Raw genomic sequence first — 24,970 nt, 5'->3', positions numbered from 1 at the left:
TCCACCTGGCGCCTCAGTTGGACCAGCGTTCGTGCTGGACGTGCAGACCGCGTGAGACGACGCTTCATCCAGTCCCAAACATGCTCAATGGGGGACAGATCCGGAGATCTTGCTGGCCAGGGTAGTTGACTTACACCTTCTAGAGCACGTTGGGTGGCACGGGATACATGCGGACGTGCATTGTCCTGTTGGAACAGCAAGTTCCCTTGCCGGTCTAGGAATGGTAGAACGATGGGTTCGATGACGGTTTGGATGTACCGTGCACTATTCAGTGTCCCCTCGACGATCACCAGAGGTGTACGGCCAGTGTAGGAGATCGCACCCCACACCATGATGTCGGGTGTTGGCCCTGTGTGCCTCGGTCGTATGCAGTCCTGATTGTGGCGCTCACCTGCACGGCGCCAAACACGCATACGACCATCATTGGCACCAAGGCAGAAGCGACTATCATCGCTGAAGACGACACGTCTCCATTCGTCCCTCCATTCACGCCTGTCGCGACACCACTGGAGGTGGGCTGCACGATGTTGGGGCGTGAGCGGAAGACGGTCTAACGGTGTGCGGGACCGTAGCCCAGCTTCATGGAGACGGTTGCGAATGGTCCTCGCCGATACCCCAGGAGCAACAGTGTCCCTAATTTGCTGGGAAGTGGCGGTGAGGTCCCCTACGGCACTGCGTAGGATCCTACGGTCTTGGCGTGTATCCGTGCGTCGCTGCTGTCCGGTCCCAGGTCGACGGGCACGTGCACCTTCCGCCGACCACTGGCGACATCATCGATGTACTGTGGAGACCTCACGCCCCACGTGTTGAGCAATTCGGCGGTACGTCCACCCGGCCTCCCGCATGCCCACTATACGCCCTCGCTCAAAGTCCGTCAGCTCCACATACGGTTCACGTCCACGCTGTCGCGGCATGCTACCAGTGTTAAAGACTGCGATGGAGCTCCGTATGCCACGGCAAACTGGCTGACACTGACGGCGGCGGTGCACAAATGCTGCGCAGCTAGCGCCATTCGACGGCCAACACCGCGGTTCCTGGTGTGTCCGCTGTGCCGTGCGTGTGATCATTGCTTGTACAGCCCTCTCGCAGTGTCCGCAGCAAGTATGGTGGGTCTGACACACCGGTGTCAATGTGTTCTTTTTTCCATTTCCAGGAGTGTATAATGTCGTACGTCCTCCGCAATTATATGTTGTACCAGTGAGTCCCAAGTGTAGGTTGCTGGTGTATATCACTAAATTAAACAGAATGGTCAAATCCGTCGTCTCTCACATTGTCTTCTGAATGTGCAAACTGTCTATAGGTATAAGATTTCTTCAATAAAAAGCATGTGATCTGGCCGAAATAATATGAATATGCTAGTGTAATAATTTCATTTTCAAAATTTATTTTCAGAGTTATCTCTAACACAATGAAATAATATTTTTTTCCAGATGTGCTCCGACGTTTCACCCACCCCATTTACCTGACCTTGCGCCTCAGATTTTCATTTTTTCCGCTCTCTACCAAACAACCTTCAAAGAACTTCCTTTCCGAATGAAAATGCGCTCCAAACATGGCTCGTCGAGTTCTCTGTTTCAAAATCATAATTTTTACAGTCGCAAAATCGAAAAGGCTGCCAGTGCTAATTGGAAGCTTGTTGTTAATAGCGAAGGGAAATATATTATTCATGGGTCATGACTAAACTCTCTGTTATGTGAACCTCTTGTGTTTATTGAATTTATGCAAAACGCTACGAACTTACGCACCAACCTAATATACAGGGTGGTCCATTGATAGTGACCGGGCCAAATATCTCACGAAATAAGCTTCAAACGAAAAAACTACAAAGAACGAAACTCGTCTAGCTTGAAGGGGGAAATCAGATGGCGCTAAGGTTGGCCCTCTAGATGGCGCTGATATCAACTGCGTTTTTTTTAATAGGAACCCCAATTTTTTATCACATATGCGTATAGTACGTAAAGAAATATGATTTTTTTTTGTTAGACCACTTTTTTCGCTTTGTGATAGATGGCGCTGTAATAGTCACAAACGTATATGTACGTGGTATCACGTAACAGTGCGGACGGTATTTGCTTCGTGATACATTACCCGTGTTAAAATGAACCGTTTACCAACTGCGGAAAAGGTCGATAATGTGTTGATGTATGGCTATTGTGATCAAAATGCCCAACGGGCGTGTGCTACGTATGCTGCTCGGTATCCTGGACGACATCATCCAAGTGTCCGGACCGATCGCCGGATAATTACGTTACTTAAGGAAACAGGAAGTGTTCAGCCACATCTGAAACGTCAACCACGACTTGCAACAAATGATGATGCCTAAGTAGGTGTTTTAGCTGCTGTCGCGACTAATCCGCACTTCAGTAGCAGATAAATTGAGCGAGAATCGGGAATCTCAAAAACGTCGATTTTGCTACATCAACATCGACTACACTCGTACCATATTTCTGTGCACTAGGAATTAAATGGCGACGACTTTGAACGTCGCGCACAGTTTTGCAACTGGGCACAAGAAATTACGGGACGATGACAGATTTTTTGCACGCGTTCTATTTAGCGACGAAGCGTCATTCACCAACAGCGATAACGTAAACCGGCATAATATGCACTATTAGGCAACGGAAAATCCACGATGGCTGCGACAAGTGGAATAACAGCGACTTTGGCGGGTTAATGTATGGTGCGGCATTATGGGAGGAAGGCTAATTGGCCCCCATTTTATCGATGGCAATCTAAATGGTGCAATGTATGCTAATTTCCTACGTAATGTTCTACCAATGTTCCTACAAGATGCTTCACTGCACGACAGAATGGCGATGTACTTCGAACATGATGGATGTCCGGCACATAGCTCGCGTGCGGTTGAAGTGGTATTGAACAGAATATTTCATGACAGGTGGATTGGTCGTCGAAACACCATACCAAGGCCCGCACGTTCACCGGATATGACGTCCTCGGATTTCTTTCTGTGGGGAAAGTTGAAGGATATTTGCTATCGTGATCCTCCGACAACTCCTGAGAACATGCATCAGCGCTTTGTCAATGCATGTGTGAACATTATGGAAGGCGAACTACTCGCTGTTGAGAGGAATGTCGTTACATGTATTGCCAAATGCATTGAAGTCGAAGGACATCATTTTGAGCATTTATTGCATTAATGTGGTGTTTAGAGGTAATCACGCTGTAATAGCATGCGTTCTCAGAAATGATAAGTTCACAAAGGTACAGGTATCACATTGGAACAACCGAAATAAGATGTTCAAACGTACCTACGTTCTGTATTTTAATTTAGAAAAACCTACCTGTTTCCAACTGTTCGTCTAAAATTGTGAGCCATATGTTTGTGACTATTACAACGCCATCTGTCACAAAGCGTAAGAAGTGGTCCAGCTAAAACATTCATATTTCTTTACGTACTACACGAATATGTAATAAAAAATAGGGGTTCCTATTAAAAAGAACGTTTCGTTTGACCTATGGCAGCGCCATCTAGCGCGCCAATCATAGTGCCATCTGGTTTCCCCTTCAAGCTAGACAAGTTTCATTGTTTGTAGTTTTTTCGTTTGACGCTTATTTCGTGAGATATTTGGTCCGGTCACGACCAATGGACCACCCTGTATACAATAACAACCAGGAAGGTGCTGTTGTGATGATCAAGTGTGGCCGTTGATCTGGTTTTTGTGGTTCCTATCACTCTGTTGGACCCTGGTATCTCTCTTGGGACCTTGAGCTGTCCAAATAGACATCTAAATAAGTGATGGCCAGCAGAAGCGCCCCAGTCTCACCTCTGGAGTGAGAAGCAGTTCCCACTGCGGCCTGATGAAGTAGAGGATGCCCTCGCCGGCGCCCGGCAGTGTGGCGCCGCGGATGAGGAGGGCGAAGAGCACGACGTAGGGGAAGAGCGCGAGGAAGTAGGCCGCCTTGCCCGAGCTCTTGACGCCGCGCACCACCACCAGGAAGACGACCACCCACGAGAAGAGCAGGCACAGCGTCAGCCGCCAGTCGGGCGTGCCGATGCCCTCGTCCAGTGTCGCCACCTCGTTCAGCAGCCGCTGCCTGCAACACGCCGTGGCGTGCCACTGGTCGTCATCAACAACACTCTTCCCTCGCTGTATTCTATGCATAACTGTTTACTTTTCTACGCTACAGTTTCACCTAAGAAGAAATTGTCAGTCTGCAGCGTAGTGTACGCTGATTGCAAACTTGCTTGTAGATTAAAACTGTGTGCTGGGCCGGGAGGAAGGTACTGGCGAGGCACAGGTCCAGATGGCTCTGAGCACTATGGGACTTAACATCTGTGGTCATCCGTCCCCTTGAACTTAGAACTACTTAAACCTAACTAACCTAAGGACAGCACACACATCCATGCCCGAGGCAGGATTCGAACCTGCGACCGTAGCGGTCACACGGTTCCAGACTGAAGCGCCTAGAACCGCACGGACACACCAGCCGGCGCGAGGCACAGCTGTGAGGGTGGGTCGTGAATCGTGCTTGGTTACCTCAGTCGGTAAGAGCATTGACTGCTAAGACAAAGGTTCCAGTCTCGAGGGACAGTCCAGTGAGCAGTGTTAATCTGTCAAGAAGATTCAGCAACTACACTGTTGCCTGTTAAAATTCTGACACTGTACAACTAGCATGTATGTGATACGAAATTAAGAGAACAATCACGGCAAGGTATGACCCATGAATATTGTATTCGTCGGCCTGAGCTGCACTCCTGCTTCAACGTTTGTCTATAAAAAATCATCGAATCTCGTCTAAAGCTGATTTCAACGCTTGCAACTTCCCAAATAGTTAAAGCAAGAAAATAAGTTGATTTTTAGTGTAGATTTTTCTTTCTGTTCGGTCTTCTTTCTATAGAACTGAGGTTTTTTCAGTAATTTAGAATGGGGACTGAAAATGTGAACACTGCATGAATTCCTTCGCATTTTTTAAGTGGATCACCTTTTTTTCCAAACTGGACATTGTGCTCGCGAAATATTTACTCCATTGTTTACTGGCTGATGTACACTAACGAGCCAGAGAAACTGGTTCACCTGCATAATATCGTGTAGGACCTCCGCGTGCACGCAGAAATGCCGCAACACGACGTGGAATGGACTCGACTAATGTCTGAAGTGGTACCGGAGGGAACTGACACCATGAATTATCCAGGGCTGTCAATAAATCCGTAAGAGTACGACGTTGTGGAGACGTCTTCTGAACAGCACGTTGCAAGGCATTCGAGATTTGCTCAATAATGATCATATGTGGGGAGTTTGGAGCCAAAGGAAGTTTTTAAACTCAGAAAAGTGTTACTGGAGCCACTCTATAGCAATTCTTTACATGTGGGATGTCGCTTTGTCCTGCTGGACTTGTTAAACTCCTTCAGAATGCACAATGGACATGAATGGATGCAGCTGATCAGACAGGATGCTTACGTACGTTTGACCTGTCAGAGTCGTATGTAGACGTATCAGGAGTCCCATATCACTGTAACTGCACACGCCCTACATCATTACAGAGCCTCCACCAGCTTGAACAGTCCCCTACTGACATGCAGGGTCAATGGATTCATGAGGCTGTCTCAATACCCGTACACATCCATCCGCTCGGTGCACTTCGAAACGGAACTCGTCCCCAGGCAACATGTTTCCAGTCATCAACAGTCCAATATCGGTGTAGAGGGCCCCACGTGAGGTGTAAAGCTTTGTGTCGTGCTGTCATCAAGGGTACACGAGTGGGTCTTCGGCTGTGAAAGCCCATATCGATGAAGTGTCGTTGAATGCTTCACACACTAGCACTTGTTGATGGCCCAGCGTCAAAATCTGCAGCAATTTGCGGAAGGGTTGCACTTCTGTCACGTTGAACAATTCTTTTCAGAGATCGTTGGTCCCTTTCTTGCAGGATGTTTTTCCGGTCGCAGCAAAGTCGGAGATCTGATGTTTTACCGTATTCCTGATATTCACGGTATACTCGTGAAATGATCGTACGGAACAATCCCCACTTCTTCGCTAACTCGGAGATGCTGTGACCTATCGCTCGTGTGACGACTGTAACACCACGTTCAGACTCACTTAAATCTTTATAACCTGTCATTGTAGCAGCAGTAACCGATCTAACAACTGCGCCAGACACTTGTTGTCGTACGTAGGCGTTGCCGATCGCAGCGCTGTATTCTGCATGTCTACATATCTCTGTATTTGAATACGCATGCCTATACCAGTTTCTTTGGCGCTTCAGTGTATATGTTCTACATTAAAAAGTGTCAAGAAGTTACAGCCAAAAAAAAGTAGTTTTGTGATACATAAGGTCTATGGATCACATAAATATTTTTAATTTTGATAGTAATTAATTATTTCAATCGAGATATTCACATGGTGCTGTTACAACTTACTGTAATATATTAAGCATAGGGTGGTATTTTGGGAAGTGCAGCACACTTTGTATTTTCGATGCGCAACCTTTCTCAATCGCACTCGTCGTCTTCAACCTTGTCTCATCTTGTGTTTTGTCTAGGATGTAGACATGGACTAGAAGATCTGCCATTGCGTTCGTGTTGCACTCAGCAAACACAGCGTTCTATGTGGCACAATTTCTGATTAAATTCCTGACAATTTATCGTTAAATATACTTTTCAGAGATAAAATCTACTGCAGTAATAATACCGCTTTCATATTGGGCTTTAACGACCATTGCTACCATTTGATACAGATACAAAAATTTTAAAGTTTGAATCACACGTACCCCGTGAGGGCAATACGAATTACCACATAGTCTATCGTTAACCCACAGGTTTATAAAGTATCATAATTTTACTCTATACTAAGTAATGCAGATTTCTAGTCTTTATTAAAACTAATTCCTTTATTTCTTTCATAATTCTGTTTAGATACTGTTCTGTAGGTATTCGCTTGCCATTATTTTGGAAAATAAAATGAAAATTGGCTTTTGAGCAACACTTCTAAGGAGTAACGCATCAGAAAACACTATTGAAAGAATGGGGAAGACATCGACAGCTGTAAAAAGAACAAGTGACACTTCTCTATACGTACTGATTTTCATTTACAGATTAAGTTTCAATTATTTTGCAGAGAGGGGAGAGGTTGGAGGGGGGTAGGGGGGGGGGAGGTCTGCAGTCCTCTGATTGATTTTATACTGCCCTCTACGATCTCCTCTCCTGATCAACCTCTTCATCTCAAAGCACCACTTGCACCCAACGTCCTCAACTGTTGTTGTTGTCTTCAGTCCTGAGACTGGTTTGATGCAGCTCTCCATGCTACTCTATCCTGTGCAAGCTTCTTCATCTCCCAGTACCTACTGCAACCTACATCCTTCTGAATCTGCTTAGTGTATTCATCTCTTGGTCTCCCTCTACGATTTTTACCCTCCACGCTGCCCTCCAGTACTAAATTTGTGATCTCTTGATGCCTCAAAACATGCCCTACTAACCGATCCCTTCTTCTAGTCAAGTTGTGCCACAAACTTCTCTTCTCCCCAATCCTATTCAATACCTCCTCATTATTTACGTGATCTATCCACCTTATCTTCAGTATTCTTCTGTAGCACCACATTTCGAAAGCTTCTATTCTCTTCTTGTCCAAACTAGTTATCGTCCATGTTTCACTTCCATACATGGCTACACTCCAAACAAATACTTTCAGAAACAACTTCCTGATACATAAATCTATATTCGATGTTAACAAATTTCTCTTCTTCAGAAACGCTTTTCTGACCATTGCCAGTCTACATTTTATATCCTCTCTACTTCGACCATCATCAGTTATTTTACTTCCTAAATAGCAAAACTCCTTCACTACTTTAAGTGTCTCATTTCCTAATCTAATTCCCTCAGCATCACCCGATTTAATTTGACTACATTCCATTATCCTCGTTTTGCTTTTGTTGATGTTCATCTTATATCCTCCTTTCAAGACACTGTCCATTCCGTTCAACTGCTCTTCCAAGTCCTTTGCCGTCTCTGACAGAATTACAATGTCATCGGCGAACCTCAAAGTTTTTACTTCTTCTCCATGAATTTTAATACCTACTCCAAATTTTTCTTTTGTTTCCTTTACTGCTTGCTCATTATACAGATTGAATAACATCGGGGAGAGACTACAACCCTGTCTCACTCCTTTCCCAACCACTGCTTCCCTTTCATGCACCTCGACTCTAATAACTGCCTTCTGGTTTCTGTACATATTGTAAATAGCCTTTCGCTCCCTGTATTTTACCCCTGCCACTTTCAGAATTTGAAAGAGAGTATTCCAGTCAACATTGTCAAAAGCTTTCTGTAAGTCTACAAATGCTAGAAACGTAGGTTTGCCTTTTCTTAATCTTTCTTCTAAGATAACGTCCTCAACTACTGGAGGAATTTTACGCATTCAGTGATATTTGCATAAAATAGCAGCTCAACGTCTGCTGTTCCAAGGCTCTATGAACCTGGACAAACTGAACAGACATTATGAAGTCTTTCAGTATGAACAGATTGCTAAGCGAGTGACGTTGGGAAGTGAAACAATAAAGATTTAAAAAAAAAGAAAAAGAAAAAGACAAAGCTTCATGGCAAAAAAGGTTTCACTTTTCGAATATAGGCCGCAGTACATGTAACGAAGTTTTTTGTCTTGATTCATAGACTGTAGGGTTTTTAGATGTCTGGACCGAGTTTCTGCGCCATCTGCAGATCACACAAAACAAAGTACTCAAAATCATAAGCAATGCTCCACGATACACACGCGTCGCGGACCTTCACCGGGAATGCCTACTTGAGACTCTCACGGAGGTAATCCACAAATTCACCACAAGACTATACCGAAACTCCAGACATTCGCAGAACCCGTTTATTCTGAATCTGGGGAACTACGACCACAACAATAGATGGAAACAAAATACCAAAAGACATACTTGTAAGAACCTAACATCTATGGCCAATTTCACGCAAACACAACGGTACAGGTGAGCCCCTGTTAATCAGCCACCATTACTGGATATCCAGCTGGAACACACTTTCAGGGAAGCCGTACGGTACACTACATGCAGACGAGCTTCACCCCCCCCCCCCCCCCCCACACACACACACACAATGAGATGATCTATGGCCGATCTCCCACTAACGTATAGCGATCCTGATTGTTCCAGGCATGCAGCAGCTGCAGGAAACTCGGATACATCGTCATCGCCTGCCACGGTAATGATGCGTGATACCCATACTAACAAACCTAACCTTGCATGAACTATCGCAGCTAGTAAGCCACTACTGCTCTTACTACCCATCCCACTGTCGCAGAAGTTTTTTTTTCCCACGGCACGAGCCTTGGCACTTTTCCACCTCTGCTCTTCAAATCGCTACCCTCATTCGCGTTTCGTCCACTGTCTATCGCCTGATGGACCGTGTTAATGCGTAGTCTTACCCAGACGCACAGATAACATCACAGCCCAGCATCCTGTGATCCACCTATTAGATAACTAACAAGTTGACAGAGGTGACAGTAGAACTTTTGGTTTGGTCACCACGTTGGTGCGGGCGTGGAAGGGCCCCATCTCTCTTTAAAAGTGGTCACGGACGTAATCGCTTCCTCGAGCTGAACTGGTAAAATCTGAAAAAGAGGACTTGATCGGTCCTTGTAGTTCAGAACGTAGTAATCGAATCGGAAACATTTCTGGACATCCGAAAACATGTAGTTCTACCCTACAAGAAGTAGAATAGCAAAACGCCATTATTCCAAGTTGAATTAGCTCTAAAATACCGCACAAATGTAGAACGTTACCTGATAAACCAGGGAACAATGTTAAATATTATGAAGAATTGTAGACCCGTTGTTGGAAGACAACAATAAGAAAAGCTTGACTTTGTGGAAGGGCAATACGTACAGGTAGAGTGTGGAGGAGCTGAGGCGTCCCGTGGTGTTGGTGGCGTTGTCGTGCGAGCCGGCGGAGTCGAAGCAGAGCTCGCCCAGCTCGGGGTAACAGTGGGCCCAGGGCAGCTCCGCGTGGAACGAAGCCACAAAGTAGTAGACGGTGAGCGCCATGATGGCGCAGTAGTACGTCAGCAGCAGAGCCGTCGCCAGGAACTGTCCGAACCCCAGACCTGAGGGGCACAGCCAGAAGCACACGTCAGAGATTTCCTCTGTCTGAGTCACTTGTATTTACGGGCTTCTAAACAGCTTTTGATGTGGCTAGTGATAAATATAAGAGAAACTCTCCCCACATGTACTACATCAGATTACTGTAGAGGAGGGGCAGGAATTTGTGCCCCTTGAAATCGCAAGGAAATGACTGTCGATAAACTGAAAAGTGGGGGAATGGGTGCTTTTATAAAGGTAGCTACTGTTGCAAGGGTGTTCTGAGTAATATGCAGAGATGTTGGTTAGAGTGCTTACAGATGTTCCAACCGGAATTGTGTAACGCGGTGGCCTAACAGGTTTGAGGAGCTTAGAAGCTATAACGTATTAAATTTGCCACCACAAAAAAGTTAGAAAAGAATCTAAAGGACTCAAACAAAGAAACTGAAAAATGTGGCCTAAACATGTCATCTTAATAAGTCAAACAATTAACGAAGTTGGTTGTTGACAACTGTAAAGTTTACTGTAGGAAATACAACTCGTGCGTCTGTCATCGAGGAAAAAAAGAGGGTTCGGAGACAGTGATGCCAGATGGACATGAGACACCAAAGGACGCAGTGAACTTGTGTGGACGAAGGCACAACGGAAGAAGGCATCTGCTAACGAGTGCTCACGTGGGCAGCAGTTGTTTTATGACTACTGAAATCCCATGAAAATAAGACAAGTGGTGCTGATCGAAACATTCAATTAGAATTAATAGGATGTACAGATTACGTAATTCTACACTAAACGTAATTATCTTCAGCAGCCAAGACATCGAAGACCATACACAATTGCAGTAACTACGTAGTACTCATATAGGTAACAAATGGCAACAGAAATATAAGATTTGCTTTGCGTTTAGAGCTGTATCTGCTAACGTTAATTGATATCCAAATAAAATGTAAAATATTTTTGCTAAAATGTATTCAAGGAAATTTTCTGAGGTAACGGGAGAAATACAAAATACACTGCTCCATACAAACAGAAAAACAAAGCAGCTGGCAAGAAGGTGGAACAAGTTTCCCTGCACTAGTACTGCAAGATCTATTGCAACGTGATTCAAACAACTATAACATTTTATCAGTTTTTTCCTCTTTAAAAAAGCAGAATAAATTGCATGTAAGGTACTGAGGAATCTGTAGTTAGGATGTCAACGAAAGAGTTGTGAATTCTTGTATTACTGTTTGTGCTAAGTATCCATTGGAGGACAACTACCGCCTTATATTTAGACAAAGAGGTACTCTTATTACACTACTGTTGATAAGTAGTGCAATAAAGGCCGGAAGTCACGCTATCTGTGAGGAATTGATAACAGCACAGAACAGAACAGAGTCCCCACCATTCCCCGCCGGTACCTGTCTGGGTCCTGCTCCTCGGCACTAATTCAGACGACTGTGACTCATTTCATGCGTGTTCGTGAGACATGCTGAAATACTGATGGAGGGCTCCCATTCTTTCCTCAGCATTGTAGGTTAAGTGTATACCTGTACCTGTGGCGTTTGGATAACTGTGATAACTGTCTTTCGAGTGTGTGAGTAGCCTGTTTGCATTTTGGTGGCGCTATAGACCGTGTTAATTTCGCTGACAGCGTTCTGCGCCCTCAGGAAGATATTCTGTGGTTGGACGGACTAGCCAGTTAGCGACTGGATAGTGTATGGACACGTTTTTCTTAGTGGAAACTCTGTGTTGGTAGGACGTGCATTGTAAAGTGAGACGCGAGAAAATATAAAATGAGGATGGCTGTTGTGGGTAATGTTTGGGTTATGCACTTATTGACAACTATATAATTTTTAGAACTGGATCTACATCTACATCTACATGGTTAGTCTGCAATTCACACTTAAGTGCCTGGCAGAGGGTTCATCGAACCATTTTCATACTACTTTGCTACCATTCCACTCTCGAATCGCGCGTGGGAAAAAGGAACACTTAAATCTTTCCGTACGAGCTCCGCTTTCTCTTATTTTATTATGATGATCATTTCTCCCTACATAGGTGGGTGTCAACAAAATATTGACGCATTCGGAAGAGAAAGTTAGTGATTGAAATTTCCTTAATAGATCTCGCCGCAAAGAAAACCGCCTTTGTTTCAGTGACCGCCACCCCAACTCGCGTATCATAGCAGTGACACTCTCACCCCTATTGCGCGATAACACGAAACGAACTGCCTTTCTTTGCACTTTTTCGTTGTCCTCCGTCAATCCTACCTGGTGAGAATCCCATACAGCGCAGCAATATTCCAGCAGAGTACGGACAAGTGTAACGTAGGCTGTCTCTTTAGTGGGTTTGTCGCATCTTCTAAGTGTTCTGCTAAAAAAGCGCAGTCTTTGTTTCGCCTTCCCCACAATATTATCTATGTGGTCTTTCCAATTTAAGTTACTCGTAATTGTAATTCCTAGGTATTTAGTCGAATTGACAGCCCTTAGATTTGTGCGATTTATCGTATACCCAAAATTTATCGGGTTTCTTTTAGTACACATGTGGATGACCTGGCACTTTTCTTTGTTCAGTGCTAATTGCCACTTTTCGCACCATACAGAAATTCTTTCTAGATTATTTTGTAATTGGAATTGATCGTCTGATGATTTTACTAGACGATAAATTACAGCGTCATCTGCAAACAATCTAAGGGGGCTGCTCAGATCATCACCTAGTTCATTTATATAAATTAGGAACAGCAGAGGGCCTATGGCACTACCTTGCGGAGCACCATATATCACTTCTGTTCTACTCGATGGTTTACCGTCTATCACTACGTACTGTGACCTCTCTGAGAGGAAATTACGAATCCAGCCACACAACTGAGACGATACTGCATACGCATGGAATTTGATTAATGGTCGCTTGTGATGAACGATATCAAAAGCCTTCTGTAAATCTAGGAATATGGAATCGATCTGATATCCTATGTCGACAGCACTCATTACCTCGTGGGAATAAGGAGCTAGCTGTGTTGCACAAGAAAGATATTTCTGTATCCGTGTTGGTTATGTATCAATAAGTCATTGTCTTCCAGGTGATTCATAATGTTCGAGTACGGTATATGCTCCAAAATCCTACTGCAAATTGAGGTCAGTGATATGGGTCTGTAATTCAATGGGTTACATCTATTTCCTTTCTTGAATATTGGTGTGACCTGTGCTACTTTCTTGTCTTTATGAACAGACCTTTCGTCAAGTGAGCGGCTGTATATGAATAAGATAATTTTTTCTAAATACATTGATCTTCAACAAAATGTTTCTTTTGCTAACCACATGTCTCCTAATAGTTACAGACTATAGTAGTTAGAATCTTTTTATTTAGGTGGCTGTAGTTGCTGCTTGCTGTAATTGCTGTAGTTCGTGTTATGAAGATTTTCTGTGAGGCAAGTGACTTATATAAAAAAAAATGGGGCTCGTGAATTGAAATGAGTTTAGGTAATTAACAGAGTGGGAGGTAGTTTCATACTTGTTTAATTTCATATTTTTTATATTTTTATTACTGGTAGGATTTCTTGCAACTCAGGGCCATTCTTTTGTGTTAATTATTGGAAGTTATGTTGTCATTGTATAGCAGTCAGATTGCGTTGGGTTTGTATATTGTGGGTAATAAATGAAAAGGTTAAGCTTGAGTTGTCTTTGTCAGGGAAAATTCTGTAGGTCAGTTTTTAAATGATAAAAATAAGTAAAACATAGTTTCAAGTGGAGTGTTGAAACGCATCATTTTGAAAATGAGAGGAAGGAACAAGGCGAAACCGGAAACTGGCACATAGCCTGCTACCCTTCAACAGCAGCTAGTGGACCGCCGAGCTTAATGCTCACAGCCAGCGGGATGGATGACCTCGCAGCCGACGTGCTTGGTATTCGAGCCCGACTATTGAAGCAATCCTCCTACGACTTGTCCTGGAACACTGAGGAAATGTGGTCTGTCAAACGCAGCGCTTCATAAAAGGCGCTGAAACTACGACAGCGCGTCGGCAGGGTGAAAGTCACACACAACAGCACAGCAAACGTTACCCTATGAAGCAGGCGTTAACAGCGCGACAACATTACCATTCGTGGGATTTAACTAGCAGGACCACGTAATGTACACAAAAACAATGTTTTCTGAAGTCACTAGAAGCAGCAATAGCAGCTTCTACGGACCGTGTCACGGAATTAAAGAGTTCACATGTTACTTAAGTGATAGATCAATCCGATGTTACCTCGAAATGAGCATGCAGATCTGTCCCTTATGCGGGGAATGCCTTATCATTTGAACTGTTGAAGTATAACTCACAGCTCGACACACATCTGAACTCTTCCAAAGGTTTCGCTGTCTTTATCTGAGTCCACAGGATATCAGTGCTGACAATAAGAGTACTAGTGGTACGTTAGGCAGTTAGCATCAGATGTGGAGCTTCGGCAAACCGGGAAATAGGTTGATTCGTTTTTTTTCTTTAGGTGGGGGGGGGGGGGGGGGCATACGGGGGTAGGGGCGGAGCTGGTGGAAGGGGAGGGGGGAGGGCGGTGGAGCGCTAGGGGGAGTCAATCGATCTTCTGACTGGTTTGAGTTATTTGTTGGATATTTTCCAGTGCTTGTCCTCTACAGTTTTTACGCTCTACAGCTCCCTCTACTACCTTTGATGTTATTCCCTAATGGTTTAACACATGCCTTATCATCCCGTCCCTTCTTCCAGCCGATGTTTTCCACACGCGAATCTCACCGATTCCATGGAGAACCTTCCCCTTTCTTAACTTTTTTTAACATCTAAAATGCTTCGATTCTCTTCTCTTCCGTTTTTCGCACGATCCATGATTCAGTTCCATACAATATTATGCTCTAAACGAATATTCTTAGAAACTTCTCTTTCAAAATAAAGCCGATGCTCTTTCGGACAATAATCCACTCCTTGCCTATACTAGTCTACTTCGCATGTTCTCTGTGAGTCGTCCGTTTTGCGTTATTTTGCTTCCAAAGCAGCATAATTCCTTCACTTCGTTTACTTCTTAGTGCCCCATTTGTGTTACTATTATTTAATTTTAACTTTTCTTGGTTTATTCCCAATCCATAATATGTCCTCATTAGACGGTTCCTTCTTCCTCACTTTCACTGACGTGTGGCAAAGTCTTCAGCGAATCTTGTCAGTCATATACTTTCACCGCTAATTTTAATCCAACTTCGAAAAATTCAATTTATTTACTTCTTTGAGTCTTCGATGTACACGTTGAATAGTAGAGGAAGAAGTCTGCATCCCTGCTTTACGCCCTTTTTAATCTGAGTACTCTTCCATTCTTATTTTTCCTTCACTGTCCTTGTACACAAAATGCATTACCTGTCTTTCGCTATATATTATACCTACAAGGTGCGTCTGAAAAGTTCAGAGAATCGTCACAGTTAATAAAGGAGACAAGAGCTACAAACAAAATACCTTTACCGGCCTTCAAAGTAATCATCATTAGCTATAGTTCGGATCCTTGCCGTAGGAAAAGGCGATCAACGTCGTCTTAGTCTTGGATTTTGTGAGCCGGCTATTTGCAAGAGGCGAGGAAGACGATGACTGTCAGTTGATCTCCGGATTGCGTTGGTAGCACCAGGTCTCATCTCCCGTATGATAATTTCCAATAGATGAGGATTCGGGTCAGACATGTCGATGAAATATCCCGACAGTTCCATGCGAGTTTGCTTCTGCTTGTCTGCCAGCATGTGCGGTACAAGTAGGGCACAAATATTCCTCCTTTTTCAAATGTTCATAAGCGATAGTGTTTTCAATGTCATTACTTATGTTCAACTCTTCTGCTATCATTCTCAAAGACAGCCGTCGATCACCAGCAAGCAATCAACTCAAACGTTCGATGTTGTTTGGGATTGTGTTTGTTGACAATCGACCCGAGCGCGGCCTATCCTTGACATCCTTCCTTTCCGTCTCTAAGGCGTTTAAACCAATTAACCTCACACTTTTTACTCGCTGCTGTAACGCCGTGCACTTGCACTAACATTTCAAGAACCTCTTTCGCCGTTTCCCATAACTTGAAGCAAGACATCTTAACCCGTTGTCCTAGTTTACGCTCCACTTTGTAATGGTAAGAATTCTCACAATGACTCCGCAAATCAACGGTGGTCACATCGTGCACCACCGCTTCACTTCGGTGAATAATTGCACGATAGGGAAAGCCTTATGCCATGTCCCTCAATGTATGTGCGCTTGTGTCTCATCCTAACCGTTGCAGTTTTTGACTTATGGGACATTTTCGAACACTTCTCTTAGGTCGACAAATCCTAAGAACGTGTCTTTCTTTATTTTATATTTTGATCCCATTATCAAGCTTAAAGTCGGAACCTCTCCTCTGGTGACTTGACAAACCCTCAACTTTTTCTCCTTTCTTCCGTTCATTACTTTTGTCAGTAATATGGGAGCATGAGACGTTAAGCCGATTGTGCAATAGTTCTAAATGTGCCTCTGCTATTTTCGGGAGTTTGTGCACTACTTTTGTCCCAAAGACTGATGGCATGTCCCCAGTCATTTAGATTCTAAAAACTAACTTGACAGTTCTTTAGTTGCCAAAGCAAGTCTTTCAGACTTTTGTTAAACACTTATTGGATCCCCTACGTCATCCATATCGATGCCCATTTCTTTTTCTATAACATCAAAAAGTTCCCTACTCTTTTAGATGCATTCTATGTACTATTGCCGTACTTTTAATTTTTCATCAAAGGTTGTTTTGACCTTCCAACGACGACTTCTTCACAGTTTTCCTTCAGTCATTTCGCCTAGGTTCTGCGTATTTCCTCACTATTTTATTTCCAGGCTGTGCTCCGGTATTTTCCTGAACATTTTTATACTTCCTTCTCTCTTCAATCATCCGAAGTATTTCTTCTGCTACCCAGCGTTTCTTCTCCTTTCCGTTGTTAAATACTGGAATGTTTCTGGATCGGCGGCCGAATTTTGTCTAATGCAATACGGTGCCAGAACTGTATCGACCATAAAATGATTCATTCCTTTGTAACTTGCTCGAGCTAACAGTTCCTGTTTAAGAGGTTGGAGATGTTAACGTCACAGATGATATTGTCAGACCAGAACACCAGAATGTTATTCTTCTAAAAAGAGACATCACTGTGTTTCGTGAATATGGATGACTAATCATTATCTATGTTTTCATACGTTTTCTGCTGGGGTGTTAGAGTAAAGAAATAATTACACGCACATCGTGCCATATTGCTTGACCGCTGTACATCAAAGCACTTTTTTCCAGTAGGGTGCACTGTCGACCCCCGTTATAATGACCGGATTGTTAGTATCCAAAGCATTCTGTTAGCAACACACAAAGCCGTTAGACGAGCTGATGTGACAACAAAAATCTAGTGTCTCTGGATGTGCAAGGTGAAGCTGTCATCAAGCTTTTGGTCGTATTGAGGATGAAGCAGCCTTGCTTCTTCTGGCGTTTGAACCGATCTACCCATCCGGTTATAGCATATATATAGTTTAATTTTGATCCAGAACCACGTTGCAGCTTTGCATTTTTTCGTTGTTAGAGGTGGAAGAACCGATGAGTGACAGAAAATATCGTAAGAGTGACTCAATACCTTTGGTTCTGCAATGTGGCGTTTATGCATTGAGCTACGGATATGCGGAGCCAAAGCATCCACAGCAGCCGGCCGCGGTGGTCTAGCGGTTCTAGGCGCTCAGTCAGGAACCGCGCGACTGCTACGGTCGCAGGTTCGAATCCTGCCTCGGGCATGGATGTGTGTGATGTCCTTAGGTTAGTTAGGTTCAAGTAGTTCTAAGTTCTAGGGGACTTATGACCACAGATGTTGAGTCCCATAGTGCTCAGAGCCATTTGAACCAGTTTGGAAATTCGTGGGAAGGTCTTATAGGACCAAACTGCTGAGGTCATCGGTCCCTAAGCTTACGCACTACTTAAGATAATTAAAACTAACTTATGCTATGGACGACTCGAACCCATGAGGGGGGGGGGGGATGGGGGAGCTGCGTGGACCGTGACAAGGCGCCTACGACCGTGCAGCTACTTCGCGCGGCCATAGACGATTAATCTTGTGAAAATTCTGAATATTAGTGGAGCTGAGAAGTGTTTAGAGGTCTTAATCATATTCTTCCGGCCATTTCTAACAGTATAGTAAGCTACATCATCTTGCTTAAATACCTCAAACCTCCTTAGGGAAGATCTTCGTAATATAAACGTGAAAGTGATATTTAGGATGGAAATCAATGAAGAGCGACGTATATATACCCACTGTCCTATAAAACGGAACGAAACGATTCTCGATATCATATCGCCGTCTTCAGCGCCTTGTGCTCTTTCCTCAACGGTTGCATAGTGTCTTACGACGGTTCTCGCTGTACGTACATGCTAGCTCCCTCCGAGCTAAGAAGAAACCCACATGAGTCACCAGCTGTAACTGACTGTTGCCTACGAGCAACAATCTAGTTTCGATACAGCAGAGAAAATTGAAATCCTTTCGTTGGCACATTGTCTTTAAAATGTGTACAGATGGCATACGTCGGTTTGGAGTCTCAACAGATAGCACGGCTTTACTAAACTATTGCAGTAGTCAGTATTTTTGCTGCCCCTCTAGCTTTATGTGGAAAGTGACGTGTTTCTCTGTACCATGTGGCCTGATTTTCGCGCAGATCGTTGTCGTTCATGTTGAACACCCACAGTACGGTGTTTTGACCTTCACAGTACCCGCTACGGATATGCAGATAATAGCGCCGTTAATCCGTCGTGATACACATTTACCATATAGACACGTACACAGTTCACGAATTTTTTCATTTTAGAAATACTGGCCCTGGAAGATGATGGTAAACTCTTGTTGCAGCTCGAGTAAATCACCTCCTTCCCGGAAGGTAACAGTGTGTGGAATGCATGCACACGATTTATAAGAATTATACAAATGCTACACCATACTCTTTAAGACTGATGAGGGAATTAGATTACGAAATGAGATACTTAAAGTAGTAAAGGAGTTTTGCTATTTGGGGAGCAAAATAACTGATGATGGTCGAAGTAGAGAGGATATAAAATGAAGACTGGCAATGGCAAGGAAAGCCATTCTGAAGAAGAGAAATTTGTTAACATCGAGTATAGATTTAAAGGTCAGGAAGTCGTTTTTGAAAGTATTTGTATGGAGCGTAGCCATGTATGAAAGTGAAACATGGACGATAAATAGTTTAGACAAGAGAATAGAAGCTTTCGAAATGTGGTGCTACAGAATAATGCTGAAGATTAGATGGGTTGATCTTATAACTAATGAGGAGGTACTGAATAGGATTGGGGAGAAGTTTCTGGCACAACTTGAATAGAAGAAGGGGTCGGTTAGTAGGACTTGTTCTGAGGCGTCAAGGGATCACCAATTTAGTACTGGAGGGCAGCGTGGAGGGTAAAAATCGTAGAGGGAGACCAAGAGATGAATACGCTAAACAGATACAGAAGGATGTAGGTTGCAGTAGGTACTGGGAGATGAAGCTTGCACAGGATAGAGTAGCATAGAGAGCTGCATCAAACCAGTCTCAGGACTGAAGACCACAACAACACAACAACTCTAAGACATGTGTAGTAGATGTCACGCGACTTCTAGTGTGAATCACTTACATCTTCAACGACAAATACCTAGTGAAACTGTAAAGACGTATTGTACACTTCCTCTATAAAAAGCACTACGTCCCAATCTACAGCGATAAACGTCAGGCAAAGCGATTTACAGGCATATGGTTTAATAGATCTGCAGTTTCTATCCTATATTTGTGTCGTAATTGGTCAGCGGCGGAAAGTATATACGATGTAGAGCCGGAATGGCAACAGGCCACTTTATCTCGTGCAGCAGTAAGCTGTTAGTCGTAGGAATATGAAGTATTACATTTAACTGGACCTTATTAATAATGAATCGTTTTTAAAGTAATTTGGAATACCATTATTATTTTGCTTCTATTGTGAGCCTCATTTGTTCTAAATTCATTTAAAAAGATGAAAATTGTTTGTACCCTAAATCAGCATTCGTGTAAGGGAGTACTAAGCGGGTCCCTGGCACGAATGCACCCGAAGGATTAGTGTTGAGGTCTGGTGTGCCGGCGAGTCTATGGATGGTTTTTAGGCTGTTTTTCATCTGCCTCGGCGAATGCGGGCTGGTTCCCCTTATTCCGCCTCAGTTACAGTATGTCGGCGATTGCTGAGCAAACACTTTCTCCATGTACGCCTACACAATCATTACTCTCGTCTGGTGTGAGGCGCTCCTTGGGGGTGGAGGGGGGGGGTAAGGGGGGAGAGGTCCGCTGAGGGCCGAACCCTGGGTTCGGTGTGGGGCGGCGGAGCGGTGAGTGGACTGCTGTAGCCTGTTGTGGGGTTGTGTACCACTGAGGGCTACGGCGGGGACAAAGCCTCTCCGTCGTTTCTAGGTCCTCAGTACAATACAACAATACAAGGGAGTACCTAAAAACAAATTCAAACACACTCGTACTACTAACATAAAAAAATGCAACCCTTCAAGGCAAATTTATGAAAAAAGTAGCTCCGAAAGTTGGGGATACAGAGAAAAGGCCATTATAGAGCTTCTTCATTTGCGGAGATATGGAATGAACGAGAAATGACGCTCACTGAAGAACTGCCAGATTTGGAGAAAATGTAGGGAACTATGGTTCAATGAGCAATATAAACTCAAATAGCTGCCGCAAACAGACAGAAAACATGCCAGTTCAGAAAACAGGTTAACTTCTGCAACTACTAGCGTGCGTAGGCGTTCTGAAGAGTAAGGCTTTATGAGAAAACTCTTAAAGATTTTTAAATAAAACAAACTTTATTAACATTCTACATCTTTATTCTTCATGTCTATGTATTTATTTCTCAAAATAGTCACCCTGACGAGGAACACATTTCTCCCAAAGAGAGACCAGTTTGTTGATAAGGTCACTCTAGAATGTTTGACTTTTTTGACGGAGCCACAAACCCACCTCTGCTTGCAGCTCTTCATCACGGTCAAAGTATAGTTCTCGGAGGCGTTCTGTAAGTTTCGATAAGAGATGAAACTGGGATGGAACCAAGTCGGGACTGCACGGAAGATGAACGACGACGGTGAACACAAGGCGTCTGATTGTTGCACTCGCGTACGGTGTGGGATTGTCATGATGAAAGACGAGATGCTCCATGTGTGGACGAACTCTTCTAATTCGCAACTGGATTACAGTACGCTGTTTCTCATGTACCGACAGTTACGTTACACAACGCCATGCTAGCCGCGTGGGGTAGCCGTGCGGTCTCAGGCGCCTTGCCACAGTTCGCGCGGCTGCCCCTGTCTGAGGTTGGAGTCTTAGCTCGGGCATGGGTGTATGTGTGTTGCCCTTAGCATAAGTTAGTTTAAGTTAGATAGCATAAAGTGTAAGCCTTGGGACCGATGACCTCAGCATTTTGGTCCTATAGGAACTTACCACAAAATTTCCAAAACGCCATGCTACAGTTCTGCCCTCTGGCGGCAGAGGATCGCTACAGTTCTGCCCTCTGGTGGCAGATGATTGCAGATCCCGACAGAGAAGCGGGAAAGTCGACCGAGTATTATGCAGACCTCAATCAAATACAGAACAGAATAAAAATTCGGAGATATAATGGCTCTGAGCACTATGGGACTTAACATCTGTGGTCATCAGTCCCCTAGAACTTAGAACTACTTAAACCTAACTAACTTAAGGACATCACACACATCCATGCCCGAGGCAGGATTCGAACCTGCGACCGTAGCAGTCGCACGGTTCCGGACTGAGCGCCTAGAACCGCGAGACCACCGCGGTCGGCTCGGAGGTGTAACTTTTCAACACGCTCTCGTGTATTTTCATGCTTAAAGCCTCTCGTTGTTGCCCCCTATCGTCTACGACATTCTTCACATACGTTTCTGGATTTTAGGAGTAGATACATAATTGAGTTCTTCATTATCAGTTTTTCCCTTCAGAATTATACTGTAGTCTTTCATTATTATCTCACCGGACTTGACTGGTAGTATTTTGTACAAGAGATAACTTGTTTTACGAACACTACGATTTTTTCTGGGAAAAATTCGCTATCTAATTATAGCATAAAAATCTCTAACGTTCTTAATCTCTTCGTATATTTGAAACTTGAGCAGTGTTTAGAGGCTTTTACTTAGCTGTTTTTTATAGACAACCCACCAGTTGGAGCCAACAGAAAATTCTGTAATTACAGGTAAAGTTAGTCTCATCCCCTTTTCAGTTAGAACATATACGCAACGAACTGTCTCCATGTTTCTGCTAGCCTGAAATCGCGCATTGGCTTTGGAATGCTGTCGCCGCTGCTTACCGGTGAGCGCTGGTGCCATGTTCCACACCTTGATAGGGCCGTAGCTAGAGAACTGTCCCATGGCCATCTCCATGTAGTAGAGCGGTTTGCCGATGACGAGCAGCACGATGATGTAAGGGATGAGGAAGGCGCCGCCGCCGTTCTTGTAGGCTGTGTACGGGAAGCGCCACACGTTTCCCAGACCGACGGACATGGCGATGCACGACATGAGGAACTCTACGCCATTGGACCACTGAGCGCGCTCCGATTCATCGCCCTCTGTCGTCTCAGGTCCGGCCACCGGAAGCTAGAATGACAGAACCATAAAATTTTCTTTTCTACCAAGTCTTCTAAGAGCATAAACAGATGATGCACTGTAGCTTACATGGGAGCAATAGGTAGTTCCCGCCTTAGACGCTAATCGGAGTGTGTCAGTGTCGAAGTCACTGTTTTTACTCCTATTAACTAACGTAAATAGCGTAAGGCATATCAGCAGTTCCCGAACGACTCGTCGATCACTTAATATCTGCGATAACGTTGCTCTTTTGTATTAGTAACTCTGACTTTGGCAAATATGTGGACGTCATTGACAAAGAACGTAAAAAGAAGTATCCTTCCAAGGGTAATTGTGAATAACATAATTAACCATATTTTTACATGATAAAATTACTCACGAATTTGTTTTTAGAAAGTCGGCTTGATCAAACGACTGATAACCGTATTTCATCTCGAGATGGAGAAAAATTATTTTTGCTAAGTATTTTTACGAGAGCGCTATGCTCTCTACTAACCTTAAACCTGTTGCTCTAACAGTTGCATTTCGTTTGTCATATGACATTAACTTTCGTATTAATTTTCTTAATGCATCTGATGTATTTAACTAGGCAACGTAGTAGCTAATGCCCTATATACGCAGGGTCTTCAAAAAAAAGTGTCGAATACTTTCAGAGGAAGTAGTACTCATCGAAACAAGAAAATTAAGTCCAATAAACATGGGGCGGCAAATGGACTTTCTGAGATAAATTCAATAAACGTGGGTACGGAAATGCATACTGTTGTGGTTGGCAGGAGAGCCAACACCGTGTTACTAGAGGAGGCCGAAAGGCACGCGATTTAGCTCACGCAGGCTGGCGTGAGGTCTGGAACAGGACAAGGATATTAGAATTTAGAAACAATGGACGTAGCTGGTGGAATACTTAACTTTAATCCATTAATGATGAACGTCGCTCCTGACGGTACATAGTTCACAATATCAATAGTAACTGATAATGGCGCCTTGTTAGGTCGTAGAAAATGACGTAGCTGAAGGCTATGCTAAACTATCTTCTCGGCAATTGAGAACGTAAGTAGGCAGTGAACCATCGCTAGCAAAGTCGGCTGTACAACAGGGCGAGTGCTAGGAAGTCTCTCTAGACCTGCCGTGTGGCGGCGCTCGGTTTGCAATCACTGATAGTGGCGACACGCGGATCCGACGTATACTACCGGACCGCGGCCGATTTAAAGGCTACCCCCAACAAGTGTGGTGTCTGGCGGTGACACCATACATACTTTCTGCGAACAACACGTGTTTACAGGAGGTGTTCAACGTAGCGTCCGTTATGACAATGCATATCTCTTCCCTCCGGTCTAAGGAATGACACATCCTTTGAAGTATACCTAGTTGTTGTTGTACCTGCCGGCAAGCATTGAAGATACGACGCTGTAGTTTCCGCACAGATTGACTGGCGTGGCGTAGACCAATTTTTTCAAGTGTCGTCGTAACCAAAAGTCTAGGGATTGAGGTCTGGGGAACGAGCTGCCCCCCACTCGCTACTCCGACCAATCCAACGGTCCTGGAATGTTTGTCAGATGTTCGCGCACATTGTGACGAAAATGTGCTGCAGTCCCATCATGCATGAACCACATTTGTATTCGTTGCTGCAATGGCACAGTCTCCGTCAAGGTTGGCAACACAGTAATGATGAAGTCCAAATAACGCGCTCCAGTTAACCTTTGTGGTAGCACGTATGTCCCTATTAATCTAGCACACTGGACTCGCATTCGGGAGGACGACGGTTCAATCCCGTCTCCAGCCATCCTGATTTAGGTTTTCCTTGATTTCCCTAAATCGTTTCAGGCAAATTCCGGGATGGTTCCTTTGAAAGGGCACGGCCGATTTCCTTCCCCATCCTTCCCTAACCCGAGCTTGCGCTCCGTCTCTAATGACCTCGCTGTCGACGGGACGTTAAACAACACTAACCTAACCTAATCCCTATTAATCTGTTCACTGTTTCTATTTAGCTTCTTATTCCACAGTTCAGTGCACCTTGTTACAATTTTAATGCTTGATCTGCGTTCAGTTTTTGACGGGCTATCCACTGGACTACCTTACACCTAAATTTGAGGAGTGGTGTGATGGAGTCTCCCTTGTGAGAAGCGCAGCTGCGTGGTGGTGCAGTCAGCGAGGGTCAGGGAGATGTTCTCGCTGCTGGAGTACTTGTTACTCCGCGTGTCTTATTGTCCCTTTTAACATACATCGGTAAAACGAATATCCCACTAGACTAATTTAAGACCGCTCTGTCGAATGGGCACGTAAAATTCCACTTCAAAAATAATTGTCTTTATAACGGCAAACAAATTGACGCTTTC

General features: G+C 44.1%; 1 protein-coding gene across 4 annotated transcripts in view; it reads right to left on the bottom strand.

The window, feature by feature from the left end:
• Window positions 1–24,970, bottom strand: part of LOC126334706 (sodium-dependent nutrient amino acid transporter 1-like) — a 209,384-nt gene that overhangs the window by 61,670 nt on the left and 122,744 nt on the right. For all 4 annotated transcript variants that reach the window (XM_049997214.1, XM_049997216.1, XM_049997215.1 and 1 more), the window contains exons 4-6: window positions 22,364–22,649; window positions 9,853–10,069; window positions 3,786–4,056 (exon numbers count right to left, since the gene is read on the bottom strand). In XM_049997214.1, the coding sequence (XP_049853171.1) occupies window positions 3,786–4,056; window positions 9,853–10,069; window positions 22,364–22,649 (774 nt within the window). The remainder of the gene's footprint in view (window positions 1–3,785; window positions 4,057–9,852; window positions 10,070–22,363; window positions 22,650–24,970) is intronic.

This window comes from Schistocerca gregaria, chromosome 2, assembly GCF_023897955.1.
Source record: "Schistocerca gregaria isolate iqSchGreg1 chromosome 2, iqSchGreg1.2, whole genome shotgun sequence".
Classification (NCBI taxonomy): Eukaryota; Metazoa; Arthropoda; class Insecta; order Orthoptera; family Acrididae; genus Schistocerca; species Schistocerca gregaria.
This window is presented reverse-complemented; position numbering and strand designations above follow the sequence as displayed.